General features: G+C 40.6%; 1 protein-coding gene across 3 annotated transcripts in view; it reads right to left on the reverse strand.

Annotated features, from left to right (window-relative positions):
- The window catches only part of rbms3 (RNA binding motif, single stranded interacting protein), a 699,194-nt gene that overhangs the window by 348,014 nt on the left and 334,612 nt on the right, over positions 1-16,568 (reverse strand). For all 3 annotated transcript variants that reach the window (XM_041183426.1, XM_041183425.1, XM_041183427.1), the window contains exon 4: positions 5,865-5,956. In XM_041183426.1, the coding sequence (XP_041039360.1) occupies positions 5,865-5,956 (92 nt within the window). The remainder of the gene's footprint in view (positions 1-5,864; positions 5,957-16,568) is intronic.

Genomic DNA, 16,568 nt, shown 5'->3' on the forward strand with positions numbered 1-16,568 from the left:
TTCTGCCCTTGTTGACATGGAACTACTATATTAGTCATGTGATCTCTCTTCCCATTTCTCCCAAATTTCACCAATTCTGAGAGTATGCTAATTTGTTGGAAAGGAGCTGCCAGATCTGAGTAATATAAAGCGTGAGTTGAACACACACAAAAAGAAAACTATGCAAGATGGTGAGGTAATTTTGTGTGGGGGTTGAACTACATTAAGACAATAGATAACACTGTAACTAATGTAGGTGGTTTAACATTCTTGGTCATTCATTCAGCTGACACAAATAAGTGGAAGCAGAGCTATTTGGTGTAATTTTGGAGCTTCGTCCCCTGGTGGAGAGCCTTGTCCGCCAGTTGTGCTCTTCCAAAATTTGGGCACATGCCACACAGGGTTTACTAAGCATTTAATATAATGGCTGGAAAATTGTGTCCAGTGTGCACCCAGATTTCTGATAATTGATGGATTATTTTTGAAAAATATATTAAGTAAGGAAAAATTGTAACATTTTGATCAACAAACCAATCATGCCAACACATCCGAAATATATTTCAGCAGTCATCCTTCCACATCGATCCCCTCCAGCCCCACCCAAGTTTACAGAAGCACAATACCCCCTGAGACCCAATTTACAGAAACTTGGACATATTCTAACATACCAAAATCATAAGTTACCTAGGTGGCGTGAACCTCAACATGAGGTCAGTAGACTTATGTCACTGTTAATGCCAACAGTCCAGCTGCCATCATTTTAATAGGGGCCCTTCCTTGAGAGATGCAACACTGCCCCCCACCAATCCCCACTGTTTCAGGCTCTTGGCCTTTTGATTATGCCCCGTTAAGACCCTGATTGCAGTTTTAAGGGACACACGGGCACAGCACATGCTGTAAGTTGTAAACATGACAGCTTTTCTGAATGCAAACCTAAGATGCACTGTGCTGTATTCATCTCACTCTCTGACATAAAGGCCTAGATATTTACTTGGAGCCAAAAAGAGAGTGGAGTGGGAGCAGAGCAGGGAGGAACTTCAGACATGATGCATAGAAATATGGGTTTTCCAATATGTCTTGATGAAGCAGGGCATCATCTAAATTTTTTCAACAGGTTTCCCACTCAAAAGCCAGCCTGATTGACATGCTTTCTGTCAGGCTAGAAAGTGACTTGTCAGATAAGTATGACACTGTGGGGGAGGGGGGTAGATTCAGGCATCTTGGGGATGATGGAGGGTGACTCTGACAATGGTGGAGCTTGGAAAGGTATGGAGGGCCAGTCGCATGAATATAACTTATTGGGTCTGGGGTAAAAACTCCTGATTCTCCTAGCCCACCATCTCACTATCTTGCCAATGCCTCCTTTAACCTGCCAAGATTCCCAAAGCACAGAAAACTTGGCTCGCAAGCGTTAAAAATGAAAATTTAGCTAAAATGCAAGCACACTGCCTCCTTAAAATATTTTAATGGCCAACTTGCCTCCTGAGAGTGAGCTGGTCTCACAAACCCCCCCCCCCCGCCCCCCATTAAATCCTGCCTCTGTTAAAACTGGAAGTGGGCAAGTCAGAAGCAGCTTGGAAACAGGATTAAAAATTCTAAATTTATATTCCCACTCACTCTCAACTCACTGGTCCTTGGAGGTTCCAATGCCGCCAAAAGATTCAGTCTGTAAGGGAACTGAATAAATGGATCAATCTATTCTGAATTATAATAGATCTGAAAGCCTTGTCTACTAGAATTATTATTATACTCTGTACCTGAATTTCATGGATGATTTTAGGTTTGAGAGTAATTGATGGAAATTAATATGGAATCTTATGTACCCAGGATATTGAAGACTACACTGTAACTTGACCCTCATGATTCTTTTGTTCTGTTATCATGAGGCCAAAGACAAATTGGTTTGTCTCCAGTGGTGTCCACTTGCATGGCTGCACCTTGTCTCTGCTCAAGAATTCAGTTATCACTTTTTATTTTCAGGTCCTGTGTGGCTTTGAGTGGAAAAGGCAACAATGTTTTGCCACTCAAGTGTCCAGACTTGAGCACTCAGCAAACCCTAGCATGAGATTTTCAGTCACAAGGTTTCTTCCAAAACAAAAATGGTTTAAAAATGACAAACTATATCCATCACTTGAACTGTAGGGAATAGCCGAGTGGGATCAATGTATTTATTTTCTCATTACTCTGATTGGGATAGCATGGCTCTGGCCACAAAGTGTTTTCTATGCCTCCACATTGGATGTTCTGTTAGTTGTTATTTCTTCACCCCAATCTATGCAAGGGCTGCAAATACTCAAAAGCATTTTGAGCCTTTAAAAGCCTCCCAATCTTTTTGTTATCTCTATTTGTCAAATATTAAAAATAAATGCACATTGGAATAAACCCAAAACATTTTGAGAGTCATGAATTTGGTTGCTGTGCGTTTTGCAGATTTTAGTACTGATTATGAAGGAGAAGCTGCTGTGAAATCTAAAGTGACAAGGCCAACATGGTCATTTTTCCAAGGTATTTTTGGTTTATATTTATCAAATCAAAATCATAATTTTCATATTATTTCTGCATGAAAACCATATTTTTCTTCAAATCAGCATAATCTCTAATTTTCATCAGTAACTCTTTCTGATTTACATGCTTCTACAATTCTCTCTCAGCCCAACTATCATAGTCACACTCCCTGAGCAAGATATCAATCAATGTTGGAAGAAGCTTATTCCAGTGATTTTCATGGGCCATATTCATGAGTTTTCTTCACCTAAGACTGCCTACTCTGAGAAAGCAGAACCATCTGCTCTTCTCAAAGCTATTTCCATCACAGAAGGAGGTCATTTGGTCCATCGAGTCTATGCCAAAACATTTCCTTAATAAGAGCACTGTCTTACTATCCTGGAAAAAATCCCCATTACATTAAGGGAACAATCAACTTTGCAACCCTGCTCATTCAGGCATCTAGTGAGTTCCCACTGCCCTAGAAAATACTTGATACCTCTTTGGCAAGTTTGTTGGACTGGAGAGTGCGGGAGAATAGAATCGTTACTATAACAGAGGAGTGGCCAGAGGAAGCTGGCCTTTGCTGCCAACCTTGTCTGATTACCTTGAAACTCTTTCAACCTCAAAAGCAAATGCACTTCTCTCAAACTAGTGGTTGGCTAACCACACAAGTCTTGTTGACAAGGTTATTTTTCCGTAAGGCATAAGGCTTTACCACCCAACCCTCTGGATTGGCAAAGAGCTTGCAGGAAGCAAAAAGGATTTAGACACCACCTTCCCAGCCTTTTGAGTTGATTCACCAGTTGTGCCATTTTTATACAATGTTTATATTATTTCCCCAGCCAATAAGTAGGAATTGTGCTATTTTAGTCAGCTGAACTTGAATCCACTGATTGTTATGGCAACTCAAAGAGACCTGCAAATCTTCTTTTTCTACAAATGTGATCTTTGAGTCACGATCCACTGCTTAGCTTGGAGCAGATTGTGGAAATGATAAGCTGTTGGTAGAAAATGGAAGCACAACACATGGGTGGGGAAGCATCAGAAAGGATACATCAACAAAGAGTTACTCAGATTTTGAAACAAGTCAATAGTAGGGGCGAGTCTCCTGGAAACAGACTTTTAAAGTGATGCAAGCCTCAACTGATGATTTTATAAAGGAAAAATTGTAGAATATACTCAGGGGCCAGAAGCTAATGCGGCTGACTTTTTAAAAGTTGGAAAAGTTAATTTGTCAATATCGTATGAACAGCTACCAATGATGAGAAGAAAATCTGTAATATGTTTCCTATGTTCACAGGCAAGGAAAGGGGAGATCACATGAATGACATAGTGTCAGTATGACACCAAGCTTTTAAACGACAGTCTCCAATTTTTTTCCATGATCTACATGAAATAATTACTTCTTCATTGTAGATTATGAATGAATGAGGAAGAATTAGAATTGCTGCTATTTCATTGTTCATCTGTGAAATTAAATAACCTTTCACATTTGTACCTCCACATCAAATTCTGTATCAAAGCCACAAACAAATTTGGTTGCTCAGAAACTTTCACTAAAACAAAAGTTACATTGACCTGTACCCAGTCTTTATTTTTTGGGATAAAATAGCTATTCTAAGTTCCAGCGGAACCAGTAACAAGATGGTATAATCAACTCACCAGATTTTCTATGGAATTTGATATGTGGGTTGGCTAGACTGCTGATGGTGAAGCTGAAGGTGCCACTTCATAAATAGTTAACAGAAGGTAGTTCTCTGTATTTGATACAATATTGCTGCTCTTCTTTGTCCTCAGTTGGAATGGTATATTATTATGTTGTACACACTATCCTGACTTGGAAATATATCGCCATCCTTCACTGTCGCTCAGTCAAAATCCTGGAACTCCCTCCCTAATAGCACTGTGGGTGTACCTACACCACATGAACTGTAGTGGTTCAAGAGGCAGCTCACCACCACCTTCTGAAGGGCAATTGGGGATGGGCAACAAATGCTGGCCTAGCCAATGATACCCACATCCCATGAATGAAAAATACACCGGATGTAATTGAAAAATATCCATCAAGGGCAGCCAATTTCTGAATGTTAATTGCGTCTATGCTCAGGGCTAGAATTTAATGCCCTCTCCTGAGGCAGATTTGGAAGTGGAGTGTATTTAAATCAAGCAGGGGATGCCAGATTGGAACCCTGCTGCCCTCCTGCTTCTGCCCCAATTAAGTCCACAGAGGGAAATTCAGGAAAAGCAAATGCAGCTCCTGAAAAGATTCCCTTGTTCAAAGGCACTCAGTGTCTGATCAAAGGACCCAGCATTAAGAAGGGGAGGGGCCTGCTGTGAGCCACTCCCCTGTCCTTTCTTCTAAACCCCCCTGACCACTTCCATGTCCCTACACCAATGACCTCTTCCTCATAACTCCCACCTCCTCTCCTTACTCATACGTGATCTGGGTCCCTTACTGATCCTGGGCCTCTGGTGGGTACATTGCCCACAGCCATCACCGCTCCCCTGGTGGCACTGCCAGCAAAGAGGAACTGTTGGCTTCTCATTGGTAGGCAGCCTCAGGGGCAAAATTTTGGCTCCTGGTGCCTTTTACCTGAGGGAATGCCTGTCACTGACCAGTAGTGTGTCTAACTGGTACTTCATACAATGAGCCTTCCCCAAAGGAGGCGATGTGGGGCACCCACCAGCTCTCCAGCTAACTGGGTTAGGTAGGCCTTCCTAGCAGGATTTATCTATCTTTGAGTAATTGAGCATCCAGAAATGTAATATTAGAGCATCTTATTTTCATGTTTCCCTAAATCTGTAAACCAACACAGCCTTTTAAAACTCTTAAAGTGTTTCTGCATTACCTCCGTTCACTGTGCATTCTTTTTCGGTGCATCATCAACATTTTGGTTATCCCAATTTTGTTGATTTGGTTTTCATTTAAAAGATTATCAACATTTTGGTGAGAAAACTTAGCTTAAAATCTGTACAATGTACAAGAAATACAAAACACATTTCCGAACAAGTTATGACAGCTTGAGCCAAATTGTATCATGGTTTCACAAGGGCAGAGGTTCTATTAATAGCTTTGCGAGGTAGCAATGCCCTTTTAAAACTGTAAAAACGGTCACAGAATTTTTTTTCAAATGAACTCCTTTTTCTACACATTCACCACCTAGCCAATTGCTTGCAAACATGCTTAATTTTGAACATCTGTGTTATGTCGCAATTTGTATTTCTGTGCATCTCACCAACAAGCCAAGCAGATGATTTCTACAAGTGCACATTGCAATTTGTTCACTGTTACTAACTGGTAATTTCTTTAATCCAACAGACATTATCCTAATTTACAATCCCAATAAAGAAACACTGCAATGCAGAGACAAAATTGCTTCATTGTCAAGAATGCTCACCTTTGCCATCTGGGCCTGTACTCCACTGGCTTTGAGAGATGCCACTGCCTTCTGTGCAGCTGCTGGGCTGTCAAAATCTACGAAGCCATAGCCTGTGAAAGACAGTTACCGTACATTATCAGCACCAGATACGTGCATAGCATCCAAAAGCAGTGAACTGCGACAAAGAAACCTCCTGTTCGACCCAGGATCAGATTAAAATGAAAAGATCATTCGTCTTTCCAAAATTTTGCTCTCATTCTTCCAGAACTGTATCCTGTCTATGTTGAAGGTATATATGGAGCTGAATAAAGGAACCAATCTCATCAAAAGAGGCTTTGTTTGCTGGACAGATATAGAAGGAAACTGATGGTGATGCATTGGTTGTAAACCCTAATTTAACTGATTGGTAACAAACATTTGGCTGGAACCTTATTCTGCCAGTGTTTTTAACTTAATGGTCGTAATAGAAAACATAACCTCATCATGCATTTACGTAGTGGCACGGATTTTTTTCTTTAATCTTTCCTTTCAAGCTAGACTTCTTTTACCTGTTGTTGCACACTAGCTGAGTAAATAGGAAAAATCACCACATGTGGTGTGAACTGGAGATAAGGTGTGGCTGGACAGGACACAGATTATTTTTCAGGGTTTGTCAAACTTGGGAATAAAGACTTTGCAACAGCTTAATGGCTGTGACTCTGAGTCAGAGTCTGAGGGAACGGTCAGAAATGGTCTATGCTAAATTCACATATACACAATTGAGCGTGGAGATTGAATGGGCATGCAAACCCAGTGTGCATTAGGCAGGATGTAAAACATTTATGAAAACCATCAAGAAATTCCTATACACATAAAAAACTAACATTGTGACAAAGATAAATCAAATAAATAAGCATGAGGATTTTAAACAGATTTCAATTACAGTTAGGAAAATTTCTCAGGACAGAACAATAAGTTTAATATTACCTGTGTCACATTTTGGTTAGAATAGTGAATAGCTCCTAAGAAACTGTGAAGCACAGGAGGACAGATTTATCCCCAGAGCAGAATCCGGTAGAATGCATTGGCAATTCTGCTGGGAAACTCGGTGAGGTTTTCCGGTCCTGCAGAAGTCAATGGGGATTTGAATGGCTCGTCGCATCTGCTGCGGAGAAACCTGCCACAGTGGAGCTGGAAAATCACAGCCTCAGTTCATTTTGATGGCTGGGCTTCATTTGCATTGGTCACTTAAGGAAACCAAGCACCCCATGACAGCTCAATGGCTCTGTACAGAATGACATGATCTCCCAACTAGAAATAAAAGAACTGCAATATCATGGGAACAGCCTCAACTCCAGGTATCTCTCAAAATTACAAAACATCCTGGCAAACATACATTGCTGTTTCTCTCTGTGACAGTGGGTCAATGTCCTAGCCTTCATTACCTAACACATGGTGGGAGCATCATCAGCACTAGGGCTGAAGCCGTTCAAAGAATAGATCCAAAACTACCCTCTCAGGGCAACTGGGAAGGACAGTAAGAACATCCTTAATAGAAGCGTCCACATTGCTAGAGCAAATTTTTAAAAATATTACGAGAACATTTTCACAAATCTTCATCTTCTCAACCTTAGGTTAGATAATACCTTTACTCTCCCTATTCCCAACATACAGACCATCAGTCATGACAAAGATCTGTCCTCTTTACTTGACTTGCAGGAAACATGAACCTAAATATTATTAGGATTCTTCCTACAGAAGACAGCTTGCACTGTTTACTGTGATTTGTATTTATTTAGAAGAGCAAAAAGGTTTAGATGGATGGAACAGAGCAATATTTTCCCACATAAATTACTTTATGTTTCCAGCACACATAAATTAACTCACTTAACATTGTAAATTTTTCCTTTCAATCCACATAAAATAATAAAGAACAAATGTTAGCAAGTATGAAACAAGAAAAACTACGAATTATTTCAAGAATCAGCCCATCAAGGAAATTGCTCCAACATTTAATCCCAGACTCTTGAAGATAATCAAGCAAAAGTTCATGATACTTATTTATATTCCTTTTACAAGCCTGGATAGTTACTTTCTACAGGCACAGCACAGGTCTGTGCAGCATAGGAAGCAACATGTTAAAATCATTGAAACAGAAGATGCTTCACAGCCAGTAGATAGCTCAAAGGTGGTCCAACAGATAACTCTCAAGTCACAAATTTGCGTCATGGTCAGCCTACAGTAATAAGATCTATATCATATCAGTTGTCTGCCCCTGACTTATCTTATCTAATACACAGTTGGATTGAAACTGGGGAGAAAAAAGTGAATTTTAATGAGTACTTTGTAGCCTTAGGAAGATCAGTTGAACCCACTATGCGCTGCAGAAGTTTTATTTTAGTTCTACAGTCATTTCAGTATAAAAGTTACCATAAAAACTACATAAGAATTGTTAAAAGACGACAATGCAATAGAGTTGCACTTTGAGTTAAAAAATATTTTCAGTGAGTTTTATAATAGTCAAAATAGATGTTTATACAATAGCATGGACAATGCATCTATTGTGTGTCAGTACACAATCCACAGATCTACATAATCTACCAAATTAATATGTTTTAATGCCAAACTAATTTGTTTTTAAGATTAATCAACTATTTTTTGAAAGAAAAATATTTTAATTTAGTTAGCTTTGAAGGAATGATAAAAGGCTGTGGAGTCAAATTTCCACATAACTGTCACTTGAGTGGAAGATTGGTGGAAAGCCGAAAGACATATTGTAAACTACTATTTATGTTATTTATCTGGGGTTTTCTGCTGATCATCTGCGCAGTGGGAGATGGAGAGAACCTTCATGGAAATTGTATCCCTGTGCACCTTAGCTCAATTAATTTTGATCTGGTGAATTTGAAATACTCAGCTGAGTCCTTGACAACAGTGCTATGAATCAGGCACCAGGGTTTATCAGTAGGCAATAGCTTTTCAACAAGAAGCTATATCACGTAGAACTGTGAATAGATAGAGCATGAATTGACATCAAAAACACTATGGGCTGGATTTTATATTCCCCGCTGGCAGGTTTGAGGGTGGGAGTGGTGGGGGTGGGGGGGGGGGGGGGGGCATGTAAAATGCTGCAGGTGGCCTGTTGGCTGCCAACTGCCTATCGCTTCTCCCAGTGCAATGATACCAGTGGCAGGATTGGCTTTGGGTGGCTTGCCCAACAGTTGGCCAATTGAGGTCCTATGTGGGCAATTAATGTCCAATTAAGGGCCTCATCCTGCCGCTACCGGGATTTAAGCGGCAGCAGGTGAGGCCCACGCCAAGCGCCCAGCTTGGTGGGCGGGGATAGAGATTCCTTCTTAAGGCCCCCTGAGCCTTAATAGGGCCTTCACTTTGGTGTTAGCACCATCCACAACACCACCACCTCCACCCCCCCCAAACCCCCGGTTCCCCTTCCTCCATGGTCTCTCAAACTCCGAACCCCCAAATACTTACCACGTCCTGATATATCGCTGAACGCCTCCTCAAGCCCTGAGTGAAGTACTGGCAGTGGCCACCACTCCAGGTGGCACTGCCAGTACTGGAGATTTGCCACCCCCTGATTGGCCAGTAGCTGTCTGAGGTGAGACTTCCTGTCCCTGATGGGCATAAATCCTGCTGCAGTTGATTAATGGCCAAATGACTATTAAATGGCTGAGGGGCAGCAATTCTTCTGTTGGGCAGACTTCTTCCCCGCAACAACCACCACCCCCCTCCACCCACCCCACCACCACCCACCCACCGCCCCACACATCCAATATTGACTTCTTAGTGAGGGTGGGGGGCCCAGGAAAGGGCAAATGCATGCAGAACAGGACATCAGCAATGATGAGATATGTCAGCGAGATGGTGAGTCATATTGAAAAACAGTAGCCGGATTATCTTAAACTTGCCTACAGATTATAAGGGAAGAGAGGATTCAGGGGCATGATGAGTTCCTCAGTTTTGAGATCCTACAGTGGAGTGAGTGATCATAGGCGATTCTTGATTGCAATGAGGTTGCAGGAATATTCCACTACATCAAACCCTTTCAAGAAATTTACTCTCGAGTGCTTCTGATGTAATAATGTATTGTAACAAATGAAACTGCTGATAAAAGCAACAAAGTTATATATAAACTACAAAAATATTATATACAAACTATCAAATTATTGATCGTAGAAAAAATAGTAATATGTCTGTATGCTATCAATATATACTATCAATATTTGTCATAGTCACTGTCAAATAAAAAGAGAATACTGTTACATTGTTATTACAATATATTGATAGTGTGCATCTAAATTCCGAGAGATTCCGGTTTCAAATGCTATATGCAGTAAGCAAACAATATTCTGAAAGGCAACACCCAATAGATAATGAAAAATCTTTTGTTCAAACCCTTAGGCCAATTTAATGAAAATGTGAGATCTGTTAAGTTCCACTCATCATTTAACAACTCATTTACTACGGGGATATTTGTAAAGGAAAGAAAATACGTTCCCTGGTTTATTCTCTCACATCATATAAAATACTGAAACAAACCTTTTAGCTACTCATTCTTTCATTCATTCATTCATCCTTACAACAATTATAAAGTGACAGTGAAGAGAGGTTGAGCATTGATTTTATATTCTTGAATCTGCTTAAGAGTAATAAAGTTGCCGTTTACCAAGGAGTTGCAGAGATCTTTTCATGGTGCTGGGATACATTTTGTAAATAGTTTGTTGCCGCATCACCATATTTGCAAAATGATCTGTGAACAACACACATTCTCTCTGATCCATTCTATAAAAAGGTTCCTGACTACTGCTCCCATCTGAAGCAATAACTTGTTCCAATTGTTCATTGATGTTCCACTAATTACCAAAATGTTTATTTCAGATTTCCAACATTTGTTATTTCAATGCTTATCTCACGACAAAAACTATTACGAGTACAAGACGTTATCTGATCTGCTCCCGGAAAAAATGTGCTCTTCCCTGTTACAAAATAATGCAAATAAAACCAAGGCCAGTTGAATGCGGGAGGTGACATTTGATTAATTGATACTACTACCCTGAGCTTTGCTCCCATCTTGAAGTATTTGCTGGTACTGTTCAGGAGTGTTTTAACAAATTTGGCAGGGGAAGGGGAACAGAATGTAGCATTAGGAAGGATAAAGAAAGTGTACAAAGGGAGAAGCAGATAGCACTACGGTAAGAGATATCAAGGTATTGGGGGTCAGACCAAGAGGACTGTGATGCAGTAAGGTCTAAAGGAGGTTTATAATGCATGTATGTAAACACTCAAAGTGCAATAAATAAGGCTGGTGTGCTGCTGCACATACAGCCACATGGAAATACGGTGATGCGGCAACAAAGGAGACCGCACGTAGAAAAGGGCAGGACTGCGTACTAAATATTCCTGGATACAAGATTTTCAGGAAAGATAGGTAATAAAAGAAAGGAGATGGGGTGGCTGTAATGATCAAGTAGAAAATTATACTTATGGAAAAGAGAGGTTGTCCTGGAGGGGCAGAGAACTGAATCTATTTGGTTAGAATTAAGAACTAATAGAGGTATCATTACACGGGGTGTATTCTATATGGCACCTACCAGTGGGAAAGATATAGAGGAGCAAACTTGCAAAGAACTTACAGACAGGTGCAAAAACTATCGAGTAGTGATTATGAGGGACTTATCCTTCCATAGGCTGAGACAGCATTAAGGACAGAGAGGAGGAAGAGTTCTGAAGAATGCTCAGGAGAATTTTTTGACCAGTATATTTCTGGCCTAATAAGGAAGGAGGCATTGTTGGACCAATTTGGTAAGTAAAGCAGATCAAGTGGGTCAAGAGGGCTCTAAACTAAATAGTGGGGGCTTGGGGCTGTCTCAGCTCCAAGCATTGGAATACCGTTCCGAAGCCTCTCTGTCTCTCCTTCTATCTCTGTCTTTATGATGCTCCTGAAAACCTACCTGCTTGACCAAACTTTTGGTCATCTTTTTTACTTAGAGAGAATAGATACAGCTTTCTGCAGCCGATAGTATGAGTCCTGAAGGCCGTGTTGTTTGTCTGGATTAAGTGTTAAAGATACCTCCTTTGGGTGGGAGAGGAACTCGGAGTGTGAGGGGAAGGAGCCAGTTACCAACAATATAGGTAGGACTAAGAACAAGGCTCTATTGAGGGAATATGAGCAGCTAGGGATTAAATTAAAAAGCAACACTACAAAGATAATAATCTCTGATTTAGTACCTGAGCCATAAGCAAATTGGCACAGGGTAAACAAGACGCGTGGCTCAAAGATTGGTGTGGGAGAAATGTGTTTCAATTCAAGAAGCACTGGCACCAATACTGAAGAAAGAGGGAGCTGTACAACTGGGAAGACCTTCCCCTGAACTGTGTTGGAACCAGTGTCCTGGCGTGTCATATAACTAAAACTAGGGCTGTACAAAGGGCTTTAAACTAAATAGCCTGGGGTTTATGTGAGGCGAGATTTGGAAAGTTAAAGGGAAAGGACAAGACAATAAGAACATAAAGTGAAACAGCAGTAGACCATTCAACCCCCCGAGCCTGCTCCGCCATTCAGTAAGATTATGGCTGATCTTCTTGTGTTTCGATTTCCACATTTCCATCTAACTCCGATAACCTTTGATGCCCTTGCCTAACAAGAATCTATCTACCTCAGCCTTAAAAATATTCAATGACCCTACTTCCATCACCTTCTGAGAGGCAGAGAGTTCCAAAGTTGTACAACCCTCAGAAAAATTTCTCCTCGTCTGTCCTAGAAGGGCGACCCCTAATTTTAAAACAGTGCCCCTTAATTCTGGACTCACCCACAAGAGGAAACATCCTTTTGACATCTCTCCTGTCAAGGCCGTTCAGGATTTTGTACACTTCAATCAAATCATCCCTCACTCATCTAAACTCCAGTGGAAACAAGCCCAGTCTGTCCAATCTTTCCTCATAAGACAACCCGCTCATTCCAGGTATCAATCTATTAAACCTCCTTTGAACCGCCTCCAATGCATTTACATCCTTCCTTAAATAAGGATACCAAAACTGCACACAGTATTTGAGGTGCGGTCTCGCCAACGCCCTGTATAACTGCAGCATAACATCCTTACTTTTATGTTCAATTCCTCTCATAATAAAGGATAGCATTTCATTAGCCTTCTTAATTACTTGCTGTACCTGCATTCCAACTTTTTGTGACTCATGTATTAGAACACCTAGATCCCTCTACACCTCAGAATTATGCAGCCGTTCTCCATTTAAGTAATACTCTGCCTTTTTGTGCTTCCTGCCAAAGTGAACAACTTCACATTTTCCCCACATTAAACTCCATTTTCCAGATCTTTGTCCACTCACTCAACCTACCTACATCCATCTGCAACCCCCTCATGTCCTCTTCACAACATACTTTCCTACCTATCTTTGTGTCATCTGCAAATTTAGCTATCATGTCTGCATTCCCTTCATCTAAGTCATTGATGTAAATCATAAAATACTGAGGCCCGAGCACGGACCCCTGTGGGGCTCCACTCATCACATCCTGCCAGCCAGCCAATCTTCTATCCGTGCTAATACATTACCCTTACACACTGCACTTTTATTTTCCGTAATAACCTTTGATGCGGCACCTTATCAAATGACTTCTGGAAATCCAAGTACAGCATGTCCACAGGCTCCTCTTTATCCACTGCGCATGTTACTCCTTCAAAAAATTCCAATAAATTGGTTAAACACGATTTTACTTTTACAAAACCATGCTGACTCTTTCCACTTGTCTTTAGCTGTTCTAAATGCCCAGCTATAACTTCCTTAATGATTGATTCTAACAACTTCCCCATGACAGATGTCAAGCTAACTGGCTTACAGTTTCCAGTTTTCTGCCTCCCTCCCTTCTTGAACAAAATGGTTATATTTTCTACTTTCCAGTCTGATGGAACCTTTCCAGAATCTAGCGAATTTTGGAAAATTAACACCAGTGCATCAAGAATCTCATTAGCCACCTCTTTTGAGCCCCTAGGAGACTTGGGACCCGGAGATTTGCCAGCCCACAACTCCATCAGTTTGCTCACTATGATTTCCCTAGTGATTTCAATTTCACTAAGTTCCTCTCTCCCTTCACTTCCTGATTTGCAGGATAGCAACACAGGTAATGAATACCAGGGTGTGACAGCAAGGGGACAGAGTGCACAAATAGGGTCGGTGCAGGAAAAATGGTAAAAAGTCAGAATTAAAAGCTCTTTATCTGAATGAACACAGCATTCATAACAAGATGGATGAATTGATAGCACAAGTTGAAATAAATGTATATGATATGATAAAGTTACAAAGATGTGGTTGCAAGGTGACCAATTCTGCGAACATGCAAGGGTATTTGAGCATTTCAGAAAGATTGGAAGTAAAGGAAAAGGATGTAGGGTGGGTGTGTTATTAAAGGATGACATCAGTATAGTAGTGAGAAATGATCTTAGTTTGCAAGATCAAGATATAGAATCAGTTCATGTGGAAATAAAAATTAGCACGGGAAATAATGCACTGGTGGGAACTAAGGATACAATCAAATCAGCCATGATCTTATTGAATGGTAGAGCCTACTCCTGCTCCTAGGTTTTGTGTTCTCACCAACTGTCTATCACAGAACTTTTAAGGAACAGTGATCATAGTATCATAAGGTTTGGGTTAACTATGGAAAAGGGCAAGGAGCAACCTAAAGTGAAAAAATTGAATAGATTGAATGATGGAAAATTTCTGTGAACGGATTTGTCCCAGGTAACTTGGAATCAAAGATCAACAGACAAAACTATAATGAAACTAACGAGGAGATGGTTCAGATACAGTTGAGGCACATTCTCATGAAGGGGAAAGGTAAGTGAACCAAAGCCACAGCTCCTTGGATGACAAAAGAAATAGAGAGTAAGATTAAGCAAAAAAGAAGGGGCATTGGACAGGCATCAGGTTGATAATACAAGTGAGAACCAGGCTGAATATACAAAGTTCAGAGGGAAGGAAATCAAAGAGGCAAAGTGAGAATATGAGAAGAGGCCGGCAGCTAGCATTAAAAAAATCCAAAAGTCATCTAAAAGCATCCAAATAGTAAAAGGTGAGTAAGAAGAGGATTGGGGTCGATTAGGGAGCGGGCATGGTTGAGATACTAAGTGAGTACTTTGTACCTGTCTTTACCAAGGAAGAAGATACTGCCTAAGTCATCATGAAAGAGAAGTTAGTTGAGACACTGGATAGGCTAAAAATTGATAAAAAGGAAGAATTCAAAGTCACCAGGACTGGATGGAATGCATCCAAGGATGCTGAGAGAAGTGAGGCTAGAAATTACAGTGGTACCAGCTATAATCTTCTAATCCTCCTTATAGATGGGAGCTACACCCTTATTCAAAATAATGTTCATAGATAAACCCAGTGACTACAGGCCAGTCAGTTTAACCTTAGCAGCAGTAAAACGTTTAGAAAGAGCAATCCAGGACAAAATTAACAGTCACTTGGACAAGTATGGATTAATTATCATTGCTATAACAGAAACTTGGCTTAAGGAGGGGCAGAAATGGCAGCTCAGCATCCCTGGATATAGAGTTTTCAGGCAGGATAGGGAAGGGGATAAAAAAGGTGGAGGTGTATTATTATTGGTTAAAGAATCAATTACAGCTGTGAGGAGGGATGATATACTAAATGAAGCATCAAATGAAGCCATATGGGTTGAGCTCAGAACTAAAAAAGGGGCAGCCACACTGCTAGGGAGTGTACTATAGACTCCCAAATAGTGGAAGGGAGTTAGAAGAGCAAATATGGAATCATATTTCTGCATGCAAAAACAATAGGGCAGTAATCATTGGGGACTACAACTACCTTAATATCAATTGGAATATGAACAGTGTGAAGGACAGAGAGAGTGCAAAATTCTTGAACTACATTCGAGTGAACTTTTTTAGCCAGCACATAACAAGCCCAATGAGAAGGGGCACAATTCTAGATTTAGTCTTAGAAAATGAAGCTGGGCAAGTGGATTAAATAGTAGTGGGGGACAATTTTGGAGTTAGTGACCATAATATAGTTAGATATAGCATCATTATGGAAAAGGACAAAGACAAAGTGGGAGTAAAAGTTCTAAATTGGGGGAAGACAAATTTTATGAACCTCAGAGGTGATCTGGTAAGAGTAGATACAGCTTTTAGAAGGAAAATCTGTGCCAAATCATTGGGAGGCATTCAAAGATGAGATTCTACAGGCACAGTGTAGACATGTCCCCACAAAGTAAAAGGGTGGTACTTCCAAATCCAGAACACCCTGGTTATCCAGAAGCATATAGGCCAAGATAAAGCAGAAAAAGAAAGCTTATGACAGTCACAAAAGACTTAATACTGCAGAAACCGAAAAGAGTATAAAAAGTACAGCGGTGAAGTAAAAATGGAAATTAGAAAAGCAAAGAGAGGATACAAAAAAAATTATGAAGGGGGTGGTGGGGGGGGGCGGGGGGGGTGGGGGTGGAGGGGGGGGGGGTGCAGGGGGGTTGGGGAGAGATGTGATTCACCAAAACCCAGCATGAACTCAGTGCTGAGTTCAAACAGACCCCATTTTTATAGAAAAAGGTCTGTTTCCCACGAAGTGTGACTTGCAATTTTTATGAGTAGACGTGAAAGTGCACAAGATCTGTGGAACTGTCAAGTTATTTAAATCCCTTGCTTTTAACTTTTGAAAAGAACAACCTGCTATGTCTCAGAGTTGAAA

This window comes from Carcharodon carcharias, chromosome 3 (assembly GCF_017639515.1).
Source record: "Carcharodon carcharias isolate sCarCar2 chromosome 3, sCarCar2.pri, whole genome shotgun sequence".
Classification (NCBI taxonomy): Eukaryota; Metazoa; Chordata; class Chondrichthyes; order Lamniformes; family Lamnidae; genus Carcharodon; species Carcharodon carcharias.